General features: G+C 34.0%; 1 protein-coding gene across 1 annotated transcript in view; it reads right to left on the minus strand.

Annotated features, from left to right (window-relative positions):
- Positions 1 to 20,249, minus strand: part of LAMA1 (laminin subunit alpha 1) — a 184,648-nt gene that overhangs the window by 110,713 nt on the left and 53,686 nt on the right. Inside the window, exons 4-8 of the mRNA XM_012541536.2 lie at positions 5,799 to 6,041; positions 4,488 to 4,667; positions 2,941 to 3,030; positions 1,841 to 1,958; positions 1,260 to 1,438 (exon numbers count right to left, since the gene is read on the minus strand). Coding sequence (XP_012396990.1) covers positions 1,260 to 1,438; positions 1,841 to 1,958; positions 2,941 to 3,030; positions 4,488 to 4,667; positions 5,799 to 6,041 — 810 coding nt within the window. The remainder of the gene's footprint in view (positions 1 to 1,259; positions 1,439 to 1,840; positions 1,959 to 2,940; positions 3,031 to 4,487; positions 4,668 to 5,798; positions 6,042 to 20,249) is intronic.

Below are 20,249 nucleotides of genomic sequence, written 5' to 3' on the forward strand. Positions count from 1 at the left end.
ACCATGTAATTGCCTCGTAATAATCATATGACAATTTGATTATTATAACAATCCTAATAATAATCATCATATCTTGATGCCATGATTATAAGAATAATCAAAATATTTTCTGGCAATATCATGATGGTTCATATTTGTGTTTTGTTTCATGATCTACTGAGGTAAACAGAGTTAAGTTATTTGTCACTAGGTCACAGTTCTGTATAGAAAACAGGGTTAAATAAAAAGTCTTAAATTTGGATTCTTAAGCCCAAGAGAAGGGAGCCATGGCTGAAAAAGTTTTTTTTTAAATAGAAAAAGGATCTACTATTGCAAGCTCAATGCCAGTCAATAGTGTCCTATTACAGATAGAAAAGTTAAGAAAACAAATACAGCATTCAATAATCAGGGAGTTGATAGACTTAGTTTACACTGACCCTAACATGATTACAGCTGTGATATTATATTCTTTTCTGTGTGCTAAATTTTAGGAAGGGCTCTGATAAATGAGAGAGCATTCAGAAGAAGGCAGCCAGGACACTGACTAACCTTGAGATTTCATCATAGGAGGTTCAGTTGAAGGAACTAAGGATGTTAAGTTTGGAGAAAGATAGACATGGAAGACAGACATGAAAAGACATTTTTATGTATCTGAAAGTTTGTAAAAAAAAAAAGTTTAAAAAATTATTATTTTGTTTGGTCCCAGACCAAAACTAAAAGCATTAGGTGAAAGTTTCAAAGTAAATTTAAGCTTGATTTAAGTAAAAGGAAACTTCCTAACAATGAGATCCAGCAACAAAAAGAATTGGCTATCCTAGAAATTCAGAACTCAGTTTCCTTTTTTGTAAAATGATCTGGAGAAGGATATGGTCAATTAATCTAGTTTCTTTGCCAAAAACAATTCAATTAGCATCATGAAGAGTCAGACACAAGCGAAATGAATGAATAGCAAAAACGATTCAAATACTACAGCTTTGAACAAGAAAATTTAACCTAGACTTGGAAAAAAATATTTCTCCAAAGAACATTAAAAGCAATTCAGTATCAATTAAAGTCTTGGAGAAAAAAAATAAAATTTTCCCTTACAGATCTTGAATGTCTAGATTATCTGTTTCAGTTCTCAATGAAATGTCTGAAATATAACTAAAGAAATAGATTTGCAGTTTCATATGCAATCATCTTTTTGTTCCTAGTCTATTATGTTATATAAATGCTTGTTTTATTTCTTAAGTTCAGAATAAAATTTAAAATATAAAGTGAAGGAAACATCACAATCTTACTTTATGTGGTCTATAGTATCCATCAATACAAGTTTCACAGTTGATTCCTGCTGTATTTTGTAGACAATTAACACACACTCCTCCACCTTTGAAATGCCCAGCAGTATTCATACTTTTCTTCCGATCGGCAACACTCTGATCATAGTAACAATCTTTGGTTTTATTATGACAGTTGCACTCTAGAAAGAGAATGTCCCAATTAAAAATTTTCATTCTATTTTGCATTTAAAATGATTCTCCTCCCTCCTCAATGGACAGTAATTTTTTATAGTTATGAATCAAATTTCTTGAATGAAAGTATCTTAAACTCTGCAGCAGCTCAACATATCAAAGATTAAAAATATAACTTGATGATCAAATTGTGTCATATAAATGTAGCATTTGAGTTTCTGGAGATAAATTTGGTTACTCTAAAAACAACTTTTAAATTCTATTTTTTCTAGTTTTAAGAACTAGTTGTAGTATAGGATAGATAGAAGTACTAAAACTGCTACAGAGAAACTAATTAAGTAATCAAAAACTTAAGAAAAGATATTTTAAAATATGATAAGGCACTTTTAATTTTATGTTTACTTATTTACCTTCACATGTGTTTCCAGAAGAAATAGTCCCAGGTCTCCAAGGTTGCTGATGAAAACCAGGACAGCATTCATTACAGCTCTCTCCACATGTATTATGTTCACACTGACACTGTAGTTTCTAAATAAATGCAAAATCAATTTTTATTACAAAAATAAAGAACTGCATGATGCTCTTTGCTCAGAGAAAAGTAAAATCAACAATAATAATGATATTAACTATCATTTGTATAGTATTTTAAATTTTGTGAAATGTTGGAAATTGTTTTTTAGAAATGTAGAAAAAATTCACAACTATTTCAATTTGTATTTATGATATTAAAGTCACTAAGGCATATAAAATCCTTTGATCTGGTGTCCTCATTAGAGAAAATATCAGGACAGAAAAGTCACACATGCCAAAATATTCATAATAGCACTTTTATAATAGCAAAAGGAGTGGGGAGAGCGCAAAGAATGGATGCCCATTGATTGATGAATAGCTAAAGAGCAATCAATTAGCATAATGAAATAGATTTCAGTGAAATGGGAATTCAGTGAAATGAAATAAGAACTGTACAAACTAATCCAAAGCAAAGAAAGTAGAACCAGGAAAATAACCTACATTATGACTATAGCATAGCAAATACAAACACCACCACCAGAATGGTGGAGTGATGAACTTATAAGGATCAAAACAAAATTTATCTGACTCCCTTCTCAGACATTTACTATCTATATGAACCTGGAAAAATTACTTAGTCTTTCAGATTCAGTTTCTTTATTTATAAAATGGGGACAAGATTAGCTTCTTACTGACAGAAGTTAAAATGGTTTATGTGCCACATATAAGGTCACAAGTTTGATTAGTTTTCTTAACTGCTTTTTTATGTTACAAGGAAGTGTTCATCCTGGAAGGGAGGGGAATAACATATCAGGAAATGACTGGCTGAAACATCAAAAGAGTAATAAAACTTAAAAAAATAAATTAATAGAGACAATTGAAAGTACTTCTTGTTCCTAAGTTAAATGGAGTCATCTTTTTATTAAAAAGAATGGTTCTTTATAGATAAAAATTGGTATTTTTCTATTGTTTCATTCTAATGTTTGCTATTCCATCTTACCTTTGTAGTTTCATCCCATGGGCAGCTACTAGCATGACCATAGCATATACACATTCCTCCAATTGAAATATCTTTTATGGAATAGTAATACTAAGGGAAAATAAAATTAGAAAATAACACAATTACACATATTTCATGCAAAAATAAAGAAAATATTAAAATGTCTTTCATTAAAATCTTAAGATGCTTTATAATTTTTATTCATATAAATAAGTTTTTGAATAATGATATTCACAATTTTATAAATTGTGCCCTCCCCACACTGTGACTGATCCTGATTTAAAATAAGAAAAAGTCACCAATCTGCATCACTCATCAGAAAACAAAACAGCATAACTGTAATTACCCAATTTGGAGATTTTTATTCTTTGAATAATTATATATGATACATCTTCATCTAATTCACCATATAGTAAATCACATTTGTGCCTGACTAGTAGAGTTAGTACATGATAGTGATAAAACATGATAATAGATTTAAATCATTTCTTATAAGATTCATTTAAAAATAGTGATTTGTAGTGCCATTGTTCACTCACAAGATATTTTACTTTATTATACTTGACTTAGAACTGGATGTCCCACATATATCTTAAACTCAATGTGTCAGAAACTTTCCCAAATCCTCTCATCTTCCAAACCTTCCTTATTTTCATTGTACCAGCCAGCATCCTCCCAGACACCCAGCCTTTAAACCTAGCTGTCATTCTCTCTCACAGCCCATTTCCAGATCATATGTCAAGGACTGTCATTTTTAACCTCATTACCATCTCTACAATAAGCCCCATTCTCTCCTCTGATACTGCTACCTCTCTGGTACAGACTCTCATCACCTCAAGACTGGATATTACAAAAGTATGCTGGTGGGTCTGTCTATCCCAAGACTCTTTCCACTGCAGTTCATCCTCCATTCAACTGACAAAGTAATATTCCCAAGTATAGCTTTTATCATTTCACCAGCTTATTCAATAAATTCCTGTTGTTTCCAGGATCAAATGCAAAATCCTCTATTTCGCTTGTAAGCAGCTCCCTAACCTGTTCTACTACCTTTCCTCTCCTTAAACCTCATCCCCCTTTCTGTAGTTTGTGATACAGTGACATTGAGCTTCCTCCTACATAACACTCTATTTTCTGACTAAGCATTTTTACTGACTGTATGCCTCATGCCTAGAACATCTTTCCTCCTCATTTTTTCCTCCCACTTTCCCTGGCTTCCTCCATGTCTCAGTTAAAGTCCTATCCCCCTGCAAGAAGCACTTTCCAGCCTTTCTGAATTTTAGATCCTTCCCTTTGGACTTATTTGTACCTAGAGGTTTGCATGTTGATTGATTAGATTGTTAGCTTCTTGAGGGCAGGAACTATCTTTTGTCTTTCTTTGTATCCTAAGCACTTGACACAGTGCCTGGCATGTAGAAGGCACATAATAAATGTTAGTGCTAACTGGTCTTCACTGAAATAAATTTGAAATAGGAAAATCAAATAAAAAAGTAAATTTATACTAAAAAAAAAGTATTTCATAGAATAAACTAAGAGTCATCTGTACTTACTCTTCTTGTGACTATGGGGTCAAGATCTTTAGGATCACGATGGCTGAGAGTCATAAGGTCAGCATTAAGGGTTCTAATTCTCTGCAAGCGGAGACGAATATATCGTGCTGAGGTAAATTCCAACAACTTGGGAGAGAGATCATCAGCACTAGGTCTGCCATTGATGAGTGATGTGTGAATCTGAAGAGAAAGACATACCATTCTTTATATAATGTATTTGTCTAACCCTGACTAAGACATAGGAAAATGATTTCTAGGAAGTGCTAGTTCCCTCCTTTGTGCATACAAAAATTCGTTATATCATTATTTTCTTAATTTCAACATCATATCTTGTCAAATTCATTGATGTGTGAAAAACCTAATCCTCTAGATAAAATTAGCTTTATAGTAATATTACTGCCTCAACTACCAGACCACTCCAGCCTATATACCCCTAAAGAGGAATAAAAATAGGAAACTGCATTTGGATAGGGAACAAGCAAGCACATAGAAGGAAAGCAAAATACATTGAAAATATTTATTCTAGCTTACAAAGCATTGCTGTTGACTCCTAGGCCACTCTACCACAATCCCCTTCTTAACATATCTGTCTTCTGCTCTATGAGAAGAATAGTCATAAAAGAAACCACAGGCTTTTTGCTGATTTCTATCATATTACTGCTCTTCTAAAATAAATTAATAAATGCCATGAATAGATAGAAAAGGGAGAAAAGAGAACAATTGCCTTTAAGCCCATATAATGCTGTGATCTTTTAATTAGGTTCATTCTTGAAACAGTGCCAGGGCTTCTTGTGGAGTTCCAGCTGTGATGTACACTTCAGATAATTTTCTGTAGTTTTAAACTCACCAGGCCAGGTGCTTCTAAAGAATAAATTGTTTTTAATTAAAACCTGACTTTAGTGAAGTGTGTGCACTGTGGGTCCTTCCAGCACCAAAATGCCACATGTTTCCTAAGCTTTCTTACATCTCTGAACATGCAATGACATAAAAGATAACTCTGTGTGTGTATGTGTGTAAAATCAGGATTTATTTTTCTTGCAAGATATTTTATCTTTTACTTAAATATTTCAATAAGTCATCCTGTGGAAGTAATTTGTGAACAGCTGTCCTAAGGGAAAAGCACAGTATCAATGAAAGCAAAGCATGGTGATAACCAAGTTACCACTCTAAAGAGTAGAAGTCTGAAAAAGATTTTTTCTTCTTTTCTTTCCCCAAAAACATAGTGATTGGATCCATTTTAAGTATTTTAAAATGTTAGTTTTTAGGATGGTTGTTTTTATTTGTGACTCTCTCAGAACATATATAACATACCTCTCCATGTTCAAGTGGGACTAATCTAGAATAATAGGAGGTACAGATAACTTCATCATCTCGCTTGTAAGTAGGAGGCCCTAATCTTGGAGTGATATTATATCGAGTCAAACATTCTGTGTCGCTGATAGCATAATACTGCCAGGGTGTGAACTTTTTGCCATCCAGGGAGCGTTCCAAAATCCAGTTTCCAGGTCGAGGAGAATTAGCAGCTTTGATAATAATATATGCCACTTGAAAAACCTAAAAGAGAATGGAAAAATGGGAATTGGAAATTAGTAGAGGTGAATGAAAAATGAATGATCTTCATGAGAAAATGACTACATGCTAATATAAAAGTCCTATCATTCTTTGAATCAGAATTTTGATGAAAATTGGTCCTAAATTTGATTTTTGAATTTTTTCCTTAGAAACATTTGTTTTATTAGATAATTCTAAAATCCCCTCAATGACATCTATGAAATTAATCTCTATAAACAAAAAAGGGTTTCTTTGTATTTATTCTATTTTCTGTCATTTCTGTTTTAATAGTATTATTAAGTAACAACTAATATTAAACCTAATGTTCAGATTGTGATAAGGGAGAGAAATCACTCCTAAATGTGAAGCTAACAAAAAACATTAAAAGTAAAGATACTTTCAGAGATTTATCAAAATTAGGATAAAGAAATAAAGTGTGAAGTAAACAAGCAAAAATGAGCTCTGTGTGCCCATACATAAAAGATAGAAATTCTGGCTAAGACAAAGATTTATGTTTATAATCCAGAAATAAAAATATTTTAATCCTGAGAAGCAAAAGGAATAATTTCTGGGTGATAAAATAACCATATTCATTGCTGACAAAATTTCTGGTTATTTAAGTAACAACCAAGATTTGTGTTTATTATCCAGAAATAAAACTAACATAAACCTAAGTTTCTGGTTGATGATATAATTTTTCAGCCTTATTTATAAGCTCTTACAAAAATGAATATTGAAAACTATCTTTATATCTATTTGAAAAAATAAAATACTACTGAAAAAAATCTGGCCTCAGGCTCTAGTTTTGTGACCCTGGGCAAGCCAATTAACTCTGCCTCAGTTTTTTTGTCTGCAAAATAAACTGGAGAAGAAAATGTCAAACTACCCTAGTATCTTTGCCTAGAAAATCCCAGATGGGTTCACGAAGAATCAGACACAATTGAACAATTATATGCTGTATGTCATGTATATATCATAAATATGACATTGCCAAGTATTGTGTCCTGCTTTCTAGAGCCCCAAGTTGGGGTGATAAAATGTACTGTTGCTTTCTAGAGCCCCCAGGCCAGGATGATTAAAATGCACTGCCATAGTGGAAAAGTGATGAGATGGAACTCCTGAGGATGGTGGAAAAATGGAGTCTGTTTATTTCAAGTACATTTATATAATGTAACAAAAACAACACTGTGCACGTGGGACCACATAAACAACTTGCTATTGTATGTAGTTTGCCATCTGGTATCATTCTTCCACCTGCTATCACTCTGCTTCAATCTCAACACAGGTTGTCACCACCCCCTGACTTCTCAGGAAGTCTGAGAGCCCTTAGAGGAGAGGGGGAGCTGAACCAGACATTGTTAGCAGGTTCCCTCTGTGTTGAGGGGTCTTGTAACTTACCCAGAGTTTTCCCACTGATTGTGACCTCTACAGCCAAGTATAGGATTTCAGAAGTCATCCTAGTACTTTCACTAAAGTTCCACTCTAATGTCTCATCCTGTTAGGGAAGTTGCAGTCCTGGATATAAACCAGCAATATAGAAGCTCTGGCCATTCCTACTAAGAAAGGCTTCAAATACGGGCCTGGAGATGAACGCTACAAGTACTGGCAAAGAATCAGCAGAGCTGGATAATGTTCATCACTAGATTGGCCAAAGGCTGATATTTGGGTTTTTTTGGTTTGTTTGTCTGTGACACTGATGTTATTAAATATCCTCTACAAAGACAAAGGGGCTGAAATCTGCATCACTGGAGAGCATATTCACATCAATGACATTGTAGATCCTTGAAGCACTAAACTATTAAAGTATTTAGACAAGAGGAGATCATTAGATACTAGAAAGACTGGTGTAGAACTTGACCCAGGCCTTGCAGGATGAGTGATATATATGCTTGCAAAAAAAGGAAAAGAAAGGGCTGATCCAGACTAAGTTAGGAATAAATGTGAATAGAAAAGGTTTAAGAGCCAAGAATGAACGTGACAGATTCCTCCTAAGGACTAATGGTTAATTATGTTGGATGGGAAGAGTCTCAGGCTTCAAGGGCTTCAAATGTCTGATTAAAGTGTTCAAGCACCATTGCCTCCATGTCTCTTGTTTTTAAGTTTTTTTTCAGTTGTGCCCAACTCTTTATGACCTTATTTCAGGTTTTCTTGGCAGAGGTATTAAAGCAGTTCACTATTCCTTCTCTAGCACATTTTATAGATGAGTAAACTGAGATTAAAGAATTAAGTGATTTGCCCAGAGTCACACAGCTAATAAGTGTCTAAAAGTGAATTTGAACTCAGGTCCTCCTGACTCTAGATCTGGGGTTCTATCCATTATTCCACTTAGAGGCTTTAAGATTACTTTCTATCTTTATTTATCCACTAAGTACATAGTTGTTAACATGTAGCCTCTTCCATTAAAATGTGAGCTCCTTGATGCTACTTTTGCATTTCTTTCTAACTCCAGGATTTACTACACAGTAATTACTTAAGAAACGCTTTTTAATTGACTGAGGAAGAGGATCTAGACTAGATCAAGTATGCAGCAGTGAAATTTATACTAGATATGGCTTTTGGAAGTACTATAGGATTACTTCAGAAGATATCTCAAAAACAGGAAAAAAGCAATAGAATGATATTAAAAGCTCTCCAAAGCACTTAAGATAATTTTATCTTAAAATCTGACAATGGTCTACATAAGTATTGGGGAATTATCGATGAAAATATGGGAGGAGAGTAGGCAGGTTGCCACAAACATTTCTATCATAATGTCACTTCTCTCTTTTGTTCCTGCTCCCATATACTACAAAAGATCCAAGGGATTATTTATTTTCATTCACTCATGTAATTTTGGCCTGCACCTTCACAATATTAGCATAGAAATTCTCTCAATGAACACAACTCTGACAATGATTTATAGTCTTAGAAAGAATTTCCGAGGACACTGAGAAGATAAGTGCCTTGCCTTCTATCACAGAGGCAATAAATTTAAGGGAAACAACATGTACCCAGGTCTTCATATTTCTAAGACTGGTCTTGTATTTACTCTGCTCCACTGTCTAAGGGATGTCATAGGAAAAATCTGGGGGATATCATCAAAGAAATATATGATCAAAAAAGGAAACAGAACAATTATTTTACAACATGTCCAACTTGGTACCCACAAAATGTACCAAGTCCTAAAGGAAGGCTTCCAGCATGTGCATGTATCAGCTGTTAGGGATCTATAGAAGAATACATAAAAGAATCACACAAGATGAAAAAGGATTAATGGGCTGCAATTTGCCCAAACTGAGACAATACTACATTGATTAGATGAACGTTTTTTTAAATTGTAGATCATGATATCATATGGAGTTGCATAATTGAATGTGTGGATTGCAAAATCATGATTTATTATCAAAAAATGTTTGATTAGTATACCTACTTTGTATACCTATATACCTGTAGTCACGTAAAAATTTCTCAGGGAAAAAAATGGGTCATGAGTGAAAAAAGTTCAAGAAGCACTGGATTATATCACAGATTCTTTGAAGTATAGCAGCAACAAGGCAGCATTTCATAAAATGAATTATAGTGGGGCATGACTAGAAACAGAAAGTTGTTGTGATCAACCAGCTGTGGGGGGTAATGAAAAGCTGACTCAGGATGCAAAAAAGGACAGAAGGGAAACATAGTAGGAATAATTTTGAAGAGTAAATACAATAAAATGAATAAATGTATACTGCAGCAAAAATGAGAAGATGCAAAGGTAGCTCAGCTTTTGAGATTGAATGATTAAAAGATAAAGATAAAGAGGGAAGATAGTACTGAATTCAGTTTGAATTCAGATGGAACTTGGAGGTCCCATCATGGTGTCAGACACCATGATGGGACCTCCAAGTGGACATCTCTTGTACATAGAATACAAAACTGCACATAATAGGGAAATTATTATAGGGCAAGGATTAAAAAAAATATGGATTTAAAGCCTGTGTTTAATACTTAATTAGCTATGTGATAATTGTCAAGTCACTTAACTGTAATTTCTTCTTTATAAAATGTGGAAAATAATATTTATAGCATTTACCTCTTTGGGTTGTTGTAGATCTCAAAAAAGAGAATGTCTACAAAGGGCATTTGCAAATCCTTAAGTACTACAAACATGTCAGTATTATTATTTTTACTTCTGCAAATCTACTGAGTGAGACAGATTAGAACTTGGAGGCAGGAAGACTAGAATTCAAATCCTCTTTCAAGCACATGGCAAGCACTCACAAGATGGTCAGGAAAAGTGATACAGGGACACTCTCAAAGTCTCCCTTAAGAACTTTAGAATTGATTGTGTGACATGAGAGACACTGGCACAGGATCACCCAGCATAGCATGCCCTCATCACAGAAGTGCTCTGAGCAGAACTGAATTAACTCAGAAGAAATATGAGATGTGCAAAGTTCGAAAAGCCACCCTAAGTGTTCATAGAGACTATTTTTGTCTGACCTGTGGCAGAATATTCTGAGCTTGTATTGGTCTGATCAGCCATAGTAGAGTACACCATAACTCAACTCTAACATAGTGATTTCATTTTGGTCTTTTTGAGAATGAAAGACACCAACCAACCAACACTTATTAGGGATGTGATGCTGTGCAAGTCACTTAAATTCTTTCTGTCTATAGATTCCTATCTATAAAGTAGGGATAAAAATGCCATCTACCTTCTAGGATTGTATATAAAGTACTTTGCAAAATTCAAAACTCTAAATTGGGTAGTTATTATTATCATTATCAATATTACAGAAGAATAATAGAATCATATTTCAAAGAAAAGTTATGTTGAGTCAGATGTTCGTTTAAGTCCCTGTAAATTGTAAGATCCTATAATTTGGAGTATAAGGACTAAATGAAATGGGAGGGATTAAATGAATAAATATTTTGCTGTTGTTGAGTCATTTTAGTCATGTCCAATTCTTTGTGACCTGATTTCAGGTTTTCTTGGCAAAGGTATTGAAGAGATTTGCCATTTCTTTCTCTAGCTCATTTACATTTACATTTTACAGGGTTAAGTGACTTGCCCAGGGTCACACAGATGATGTCTGAAGTCACATTTGAACTCAGGAAGATGAGTCTTTTTGACTACAGACCCAGAAGTTTATACACAGTGCCATATAGTGTAACAGGCAGAAATACTCACCACTATACTAGGAAAGAACCACAATAAATATAGTGACTGCTAAAACTAGAGAGCCAGTTCAGTGGTTGTAGGTGAGAGAGAAATCCAATCAATTCTGATGAATTGTTTCAATCTTGAAAATAGACCCCTAATTTCTAATACATAATGTCACTGCTAGAAGTAAAATCTGAGCTTAAGTGTAAAATCAACTAATAATTATTAAGCACCAACTAGATTCCTGACTCTGGTAAGTACTGAGGATATAAAGAGAGGCAAAAATTAGCCCCTAATTTCAAGGAGCTCACAGTATGATGGAGAAGATGACATTCAAACAACTATATACAGATAAAATAAAGCGAAAATAATCTCAAAGGGGAGGAGCTAACATCAAGAGGAATCAGAAAAGAATTCTTCCAGAAGCTAAGATTGAATTAAGCCAGGAGGGAGAGATGAGCAGGCATTGAGAACCAGTAGTTTTGGAGTCAAGAAATGGAATGTTATATTCAAGGGAGAGCAAAGAGGTCATAACCCTTTATTACCTGAGAACATGCAGGTGAATAAGGGGTAAAAGGTCTGGAAGAATAGGAGGGGCTGGATTTTTTTTTTTTGTCTTCAAAACTTTTGATCCTAGAGGTAACAGGAAGTCACCGGAATTTATTGAATAGTATAGGGCAGAGGTGTGAAATAGTGACTCTTGTGTTTTAGGAAGATCCGTTTGACATCTGAGTGAATGGAAGAGATTGGAGTTTAACTTTCTATAATGAAGACATCTAGGAAACTGTCAAGTCCCAGGTCAATATTCTATTATTTACCTCCAGGCAATGGTGTCCAGGAAATGAAACAGATTTTCGAATGTTCTGAAAACTCAAGGAAGATTACAAATGGCCTGGTTATATTAGAGAGTTCCCAAATTGTCCTTAGGATTGGAAGATCACTGAGTTGAGGAAGAGCTAAATACAATTCTGTCCCAAATACAATTCTCTGGTTGGAACTCTCTAAAAATAATGACAACAAAATGACTGGCACCAGCTTTTAAAACTTTACATTTGTTTACACTTAACTTCCTTTCAGTCAAGGGAAGAAAGAAGAGATAATTGTTGCAGAAACCTCAAGGCTGCTACACTGTCTGCTCCCAAAATCAACAATTATTTAATTAATGGCTGCCCCTTTGCAGAGCAGCATACCAAATACTGAGAAAGGTATCCATATAAAATTCAGTCATGGTTCCTTGCCCCCAAAACTTTATGGTTTTGCAAGGTGATAAGTTGAATTACCAGAAAGTATATTATCAAATAATTCTTCAAAAGAAATGAATTTAAAATGTACCCAACAAAGAGGTGATTTGTGAGAGAAAAATATTTATTAATAATGAGTAATCAGAGAAGTCTTCATGGAGAAGATGGTATTTAAATTGGGTAGCAGAGGGAAGGAGGGATATTTTAGGCATAGGAAACAAAAAGATCAGAGTCCAGAGTCAAGACAAGGCAAGATGTGTTGACAGGACAAAGAGTAGTCCAATTTGGCAAGAGCATAGAATTCATGGCATGGAATAATGGCCACAAGGCTTAACATTGGAGATATCCATTGAATACACATAGAGAAAGAAGATTCCATTCACCTTCAGCCCTGGATAATACCAGAGGGAGTTAAGTAGCAAATATCAGAGTTAATCATTGGGCAAGTTCTGTGTTCACAGTCCAAGAAAGAAAGAAAACTAATGTAAAGTATAAAACACCCTATACCTCAGCCTTTCTGCTGTAGCTCTTCTTAATCAAACAATTTTTCCATTTGGGTTTCATGCAGAGTGTCCTCTAACTAAATTACTGAGACATAAGGGAAAATTGTAGGAAAAGTGAAGAATTTTAGTGCACTTTCCTAAGATATGTCTAATTCTAGCTCTGAAGCTGGCTAATGTTCTAATGGGCTCTTCACAAAGCTGGAGAGAGATAAACACTTAGGACCCCTTATGCAGACAAAGAAACTGTCCACTGAGAAAGCTGGTTATGAGAGATGGAAAGTCCACAAACATCAATTTAACATACACTTTACTAAATAAATTTATCCTAAATGGCATGGAATATGTTTTGTGAAGAGAAACTATGACAAGTAATATCTTAGTTTTCTTCTTAATTTAATTCAATTTATACTTCTTCCCAGACCTCCTATTTTTCCAAAAAATAAAAAAAAATAAAATCATTATATTTGTGTGTAGGAAGAGAAAGAATAAAGCCATATTTTATCTCATTTTTTGAAGATTTTTCTGAAGTAGTATTTTAAATCCAAGTAGCACAAAATATAAGAAATCCATATCCATCCATGTTAAAAAAAAATAAAAAAAAACAACCTAGGAATTATAATAGCATCTACCTTCCAGGATTACTGTTAAGATGAAAGAATACTTATAAAGCCCTACTTAGGGGTAGCTAAGTAGTAGATAGAACACCAGCTCTGAAGTCAGGAGGACCTGAGTTCAAATCTGATCTCTGACACTTTAACACTTCCTAGTTGTATGACCCTGAGCAAGTCACTTAACCCCAATTGCCTCAAGGGAGGAAAAAAACCTTACCTATATTCAAAGAAGACCAATGATAATCACAAGTGTGATATCTTGATTTAATCAGATCTGTGAAATATTCAGTATGTAGATAAAAAAAGGAACTCTTTGTACCAAAGCAGGTCAGCATCTGCCTTACAATCCATAATCTTAAAATGTTCTCTTGGGAGCTAAAAGGTTAAGTGACTTGAACACAGGTTTTCCAGATTCTGAGACTGCCAATTCACTAAGTCATACTGTTTCTCAAATTTTACTTGATATTTCCTAGATCAATCATTCAATGAGTAGTCATTAATCATGTACTATAGGCTAGGCAATGGGAATACAAATAAAGAAAATGAAACAATCACTATTCTTAAAGAATTTAAATTATAAAAATATCAGGATTTACCAACAATGTACAACATTTCAGATTTTTTTTAGGTTATGGAGGAAAACATAGCTTTCTTTTCTCCACAAAGAATTCATGATCACTCTTCCCCTCTTCTCTATGCTTGATTTAACTGACTCTTCACTTATTTCACCATCCACGGAACAACAAATGAACTATTTTTGATTACACAGAGGTTTTTCACTAGTTTTAAAGTCATTACCCTTTTGCTAGAAATGCAGCTGATATAACTAATGTTAAATCTGCTTTCAAAGCAGAGGATCACTCCTTCTCCTCAAGTTATCCTGTGTTACAAGACAACCACAGTAAGGGAAAAAAGTAAAGCAAAATGAAGCAGAACACAGCAATAGGAATTTTCAAATATGCCTTGTTCTTTAATTGTAATAGATTAACATTTGTTTCAAATAGGCATGAGATAGGTAAGTGTGAGAATGTGTGTGTGTGTGTGTGTGTGTGTGTGTGTGTGTATGTATGTATGTATGTGTACGTATCTGGATTCTCTCATTTACAGGTTAGAAGTTAGGGTGCCATGATTCCAAAGGTTGGCCCTTCACATATGAATGAAAAGTGACTTTTATCTCTATGAAAGTTCAGTGATTCACCAGATTATCACACAAGCTATAAGGCACACAGGAACCATATATCATTTACCTCTTGAAAATCCTGTCAACTTAACAATAAGATATATATTTTGTTTTAGTAACTCTGAACACAGAAAAATGTATTGTATGTTTGTTTGTTAAGAGACTTGTGATTTCATTAGTCTAAGGAATTCCCTGAGAAGAAATTCAGTCTACTAAACAAACCAATACTTTCTCTGGGATTGTTAATCTTTTAGACAATTGCCTAGAGCAATGTGTTTAGTGATTCACCTAAAGGCTCAGCAAGGAGAATTATCCTGAGGTCTTACATATTCCAAGACCAGCTCTCTATCCATTACATCACTTTTATTTTTTATTTTGCAAAGCAATCAGGATTAAGTGACTAGTCCAGGGTCCTACAACTAGTAAGTGTTAAGTGTCTAAGGCCACATTTGAGCTCAGGTCCTTCGGATCTTAGGGTCAGTGCTCTATCTACTGTGCCAACCTATCTGCCCCGTTACATTGTTTTAGATAGTATGTACTTAATGAGGGGTGATAAAATGAATTCACAGCAATTCTCTAAGAAGGGATAGCTCATTCTAATTCAGCATGATGGGATGGAAAAAGACTGCTTGGATTTGGATTTGAACAACCATTCTGCCACCTATTACTCATGAAATCTTCGGCAGATCACTCTCTCTATTTGTGTATTTTTTTCTCATTAGTAAAATGAGAGGGTTATATAAAGAATCTCTCAAATTATAAGACATATTCCCTATTGCAATGGCTAAAAAGAACCAGCATCTGACTGAAAACAAATGGGACTAGTTCTTTGACAAGAAGAGAATCAAGACAATAGTTAAATAAACTTAAATAATATTTCTAAGTTACATTTTTGAATCTATTTATTCCTATCTTCTATCCTTAGACTAATATATAATTATAAGAAAATAAAATTTAAAGTACAAACCTGAAATACTATTCACAACTCCTAATTAAATAAACTTAAATAATATTGCTAGATTACACTTTGACTCTATTTCTTCCTATCTTCTATCCTTAGACTAATATATAATTACAAGAAAATAAAATTTAAAGTACAAATCTAAAATACTATTCACAACTCCTAATGGTCATAGAAAAAGTATCTATAAGCATTCCAATAATAACAGAAAACCAAAGCAAATTAGGTTTATGAATGTGCTTTATTTCATAGTACCAGTGCAATTAATTTTTAAAAATATTTTCTTAACAACAGCCCATAACGCTAATGCCTTCTTTCTCGGATGACATTCTATTTATGTTGTCAATATCTTAAATGTACATAACGTTGTCTCCCCCATTAAAGCATAAAGCTTTTGAGGGCAAGTTCTGTGGGGTTTTTTTTGCCTTTCTTTGTAACTCCCAAGTTCAGCACAGTGGCTGGCATATAGGAAGCACTTAATAAATGACTGCACTTTGATTAACTAAGAAAGGACTATAATTTATATTTGAAGATCAAAATGTGGACGATGAACCTATTGTTGTTACCAGACTAAGGAAATTGCTGTTCTATAATGTCCAACTCTTCATGACCCCATTTGGGGTTTTCTTGGAAGGGATACTGGAGCTCTTTGCCATTTTCTTTTCCAGCTCATTTTACAGATGAGGAAACTGAGTCACAACAATAGATTTGTTTGAAATCACATAGTAAGTAAGTTTCTGAGGCCAGAATATGAGTATTCCTGACCTTTAAGCAGATGCTCTATTCACTTCTCCAAGTAGATGCCAAAACTAAGGAAAGTAGGTCAGGGAAATTATTGCCTAAGGACAATATCCCCAAAGGCAGCAGGAGCTTCCTTCCCTCTCAAAACTGTCTGCATGCAAAAGATAAAAATAGGAAAAGCAGAACTTCTGGGGTTGTGCTAGTCTGACTGGGCCATTCTACTAAGTTGAACCTTTTAAAAGGAGACTTAGGTGATCCAAGTGGGATCTCTGTAGCATAGGAGTTTGACTTGGGAATTGGGAGGAGGGACATTTTGTCCAAGGTATTTTGGTATTTCATCTATGATCTATGTATTCCTGAGGCAATTCGGCTAACAAACTGCCTAAAGTCTTAGGAATAGAAGGTAGTGTCACAAGGTCAATAATAACCATGTCCCTGAAAATACTCTCTGAGGTATTCCTTGCTCCCTGAATTGAACACAGAGGTCAGGGGTCACAACATTGTGACAGTCAAAGGTTACTGGACCTTAACCCTATGATTGCCTTTTTTCATTATACAAAATGAGGTGAGTAGCAGAAACATCTCATTGACAAGAAGAGAATATTTGAAGGAGCAGAAAGAAACCAATCTTGTCACCTCAAATGATTATTAGTATTAGTGATAACAGTAGAAGTCTAAATTAAAGATTTAGGTTCCATCAACCCAAAGGCAATGCCTATGTTGGAATATCAAAAATAAATAAACTCTTTAAGAATATTATCTATCTTTTTAAACACAACTGGCCTACAGAGTGCAATTTTAAAGCATATTGTTTCTTATGACTCAAAAATAAGGGACTTTATTTCAGAACATTACTTTTAAGAACGCTCAGATGCTAGAGACAGATGACTGATAGTCAAATTTGGCTAGAAATCACAGAAACACAATATAAAGATATAAGCTATGTATTTTTAGAACTAAATGGAAATCATAATAATCTAGAGTAGGAAAAGGAATAGGGAGAAAATCTTAGCAGAAGTTATATCATTTTTCATTTCATTAAAGAAAATCAAATTAAATCTCATTGTCATTTTCGGAATATCAATAGTATTTGCAGATGCCTGTTAATACATAGCAGAGTAACTTTACTATATACCCTCTTTTGTTCTCATATAGCCAATATCCTAGTATTTACCCTCCCTCCCTCATCACCACTCACCTAAACAACTGCAATAGACTTCTAATTGGTTATCCTGCCTCAAGTCTCTCCCCACTACAATTCATCTTTTCTTCCAATGCCAAAGTGATTTTCTTAAAGCAAGTCTCATCTTGTTATCACACACACACGCACACACACACACACACACACACACACACACATACACACAACTATACAATAACTATTACCTCCAAGATCCAATATCTGAAAGTTGTCTGTTTGACCTTTAAAGCCCTCCACTCCCTGTTGCTTTCTAACTTTCCATACTTCTTATATGATATTTGCAATTCCCCACACAACATTCCATTTCCAAGATATTTGGTTTTCCCTCTTTGGAAATCTTTAAGTAAAGATAACCCCTTATCAACAACAATGTAGAAAGAATTCTTTTTCAAGTATAGGTTTGATCACAGACTACTGGACCAGCCACTAAGTTCCCTTTCAATGATAAAATTCTCTGATTCTGATTCAATGTTATTAGAATAACAAATTATACATATATATATATATATATACACACACACACACACACATATATATATACATATATATATATATATGGAAGTTCTCATTAAAAATTGTAAAGACAATCATACTTTTGTCCCAATAAGTTAATTATAGGGAATATAATCTGAGACTGTCCTATCAAGATCAATAAAACACTATCCAGAGTGGTAGAGCAGTGTTTTTTGCAATTACAAAGGGGAAAAAGAAGCAACTTAAATGTCCAACAAAGGAAGTAGATTAAATAAATTGCAGTATCTTGATGTTATAGAATACAAAATATAATTTTTTCAAAGCATGAGGGATACATATACATTTGAATATCTATATAATTTTAAAGTGAAAAAAAATCAGAATCTGAAGAAGCAACAACCTTAACAAGAAAGATAAATTAGAATAAATGGACAAAAATAGAATCCTGTTGGAGGTAACACAGTAAATGATTAAAAAGTTAGGAATTTAAATGCTTTGGAATTCATTTCTTTAGAGATAAATATTTACAAAACACTATTGATTTCTCCATTTTTGACTTTCAAACAATACTAGTAATAGTTTATAGCTTCTTATCAGCCACTGTCCTGATAATATTAGAAGCAAGATAGCTTAGTGGCAGGATGTTAGAACTGGGTGGGGGTTCATCTGATTCTGCCACTAGCTCTCCATGTGATGGTTGGACAAGTCTTTGCCTTTCATAGACTCATAGATTTAGTGTGTGAGCAGCAGAGCCAAGATTTGAGGCAATGTCCTCTGGATGCCAAAGAAAGCATTCTTTCTACAGAACAAAAATGCCTCCCCATCTGTAAAATAAAAAAGCCACTAGATTCAGGGAGTTCTAAAATCTATAAGAATTCTAACAATCTGTAAAACCATCACAAAGCTTTGTAGTCAGAGGCTTTCCTTATTGGGTGGCCCTATGGGATAAATTGGTGATCTAGACACTTTTAAAAAATGTTGTTTGCACTTAAGCCTACCAAATTAAATATTAACTTACTGGTTGTAAAACAGCATAATCTAAAAACAACAATTATATAGGGTTTCTTACCTTAGCTAATAGTTGTCCTTGAGTTGGTAAACTTTTAACAGATGAAGAGAATCCAAAGCATGCTTTATACTAGGGGTTCTTCAATGGAGGTCACAATTTGAGCTTCTTAGCAGGAATGGGGGAGGTAAGTCTATGAAGGAAATAACTCTAAGTCTCTATTCTAGCATACTGGGTTCCAGGAAGAGGCTACTCTGTATATAGAGGTAATCTATTTTATGGAGCTTACCTCCACAAAAGACACAGAATTAGGTTAAAAACTCTTAATATTAATATTCTCATGATTTTTTTAATTATTGAGGTATGTGTTTTCCATCATTTTAATTGGCAAAGTTGCACGTGCCAAATGGAAGCTTCAGAACGTCTACCCAATTTCTCAGGAGGTCTTTAGTTTGCACAGCTGTGTTCCCAAAGCTAATCATTTGCTTATTTTAATTTGAATCAACAATTTTTTCCAGACCTAATTTCCTTACCTTAACTGAAAGGGTAAAGAGCAGAACAAAGTAAATCAGTGCTGCATGAGTTTTTGTATATTTCCAAGAGCCCTTTTATAGGTACACAGAATCAAGCATAGTGTATGTGGGTGCTATAGAACACTTAAGTATGCAGCTGTCAGAGAATGCTGTGCACAACTAGTTATCCTGATGACTCTGGAAAAGGAAGTGAGACTTTGTGCAGCCTACCCTCACTTAAATCCAACTCACTTGTTTGTCATAGCATCACCTTCCTAATGTCATGGTCCTTTTCAAGAATGGGCAACAACAACAACTACTACTGCTGCTCATACTAATTTTGTACTATTTAATTTTATACGAATTTATTTTATTCATAATTTGTGGAATTAAACAAGCATTTCCATAACAGAATAATAAAAATAGTTGCACATGAAACTGAATATTATGTACAACTTGCTATTCCATTTACCTGCAAAATAAATTATGTGTATATATAATTTATATATAATAATTTTTTTCTTTTTTGTCCTCCCCTTCCCACACCCTAGAGATGACTATTAATTATTAATAAGAAACATCCAATAACAAGATATTCAATATATAAAGACACTTCTAAATGTAAATGGTATACTGTAATACTTAATTTGACCTGC

Source organism: Sarcophilus harrisii, chromosome 1, assembly GCF_902635505.1.
Source record: "Sarcophilus harrisii chromosome 1, mSarHar1.11, whole genome shotgun sequence".
NCBI lineage: Eukaryota > Metazoa > Chordata > Mammalia > Dasyuromorphia > Dasyuridae > Sarcophilus > Sarcophilus harrisii.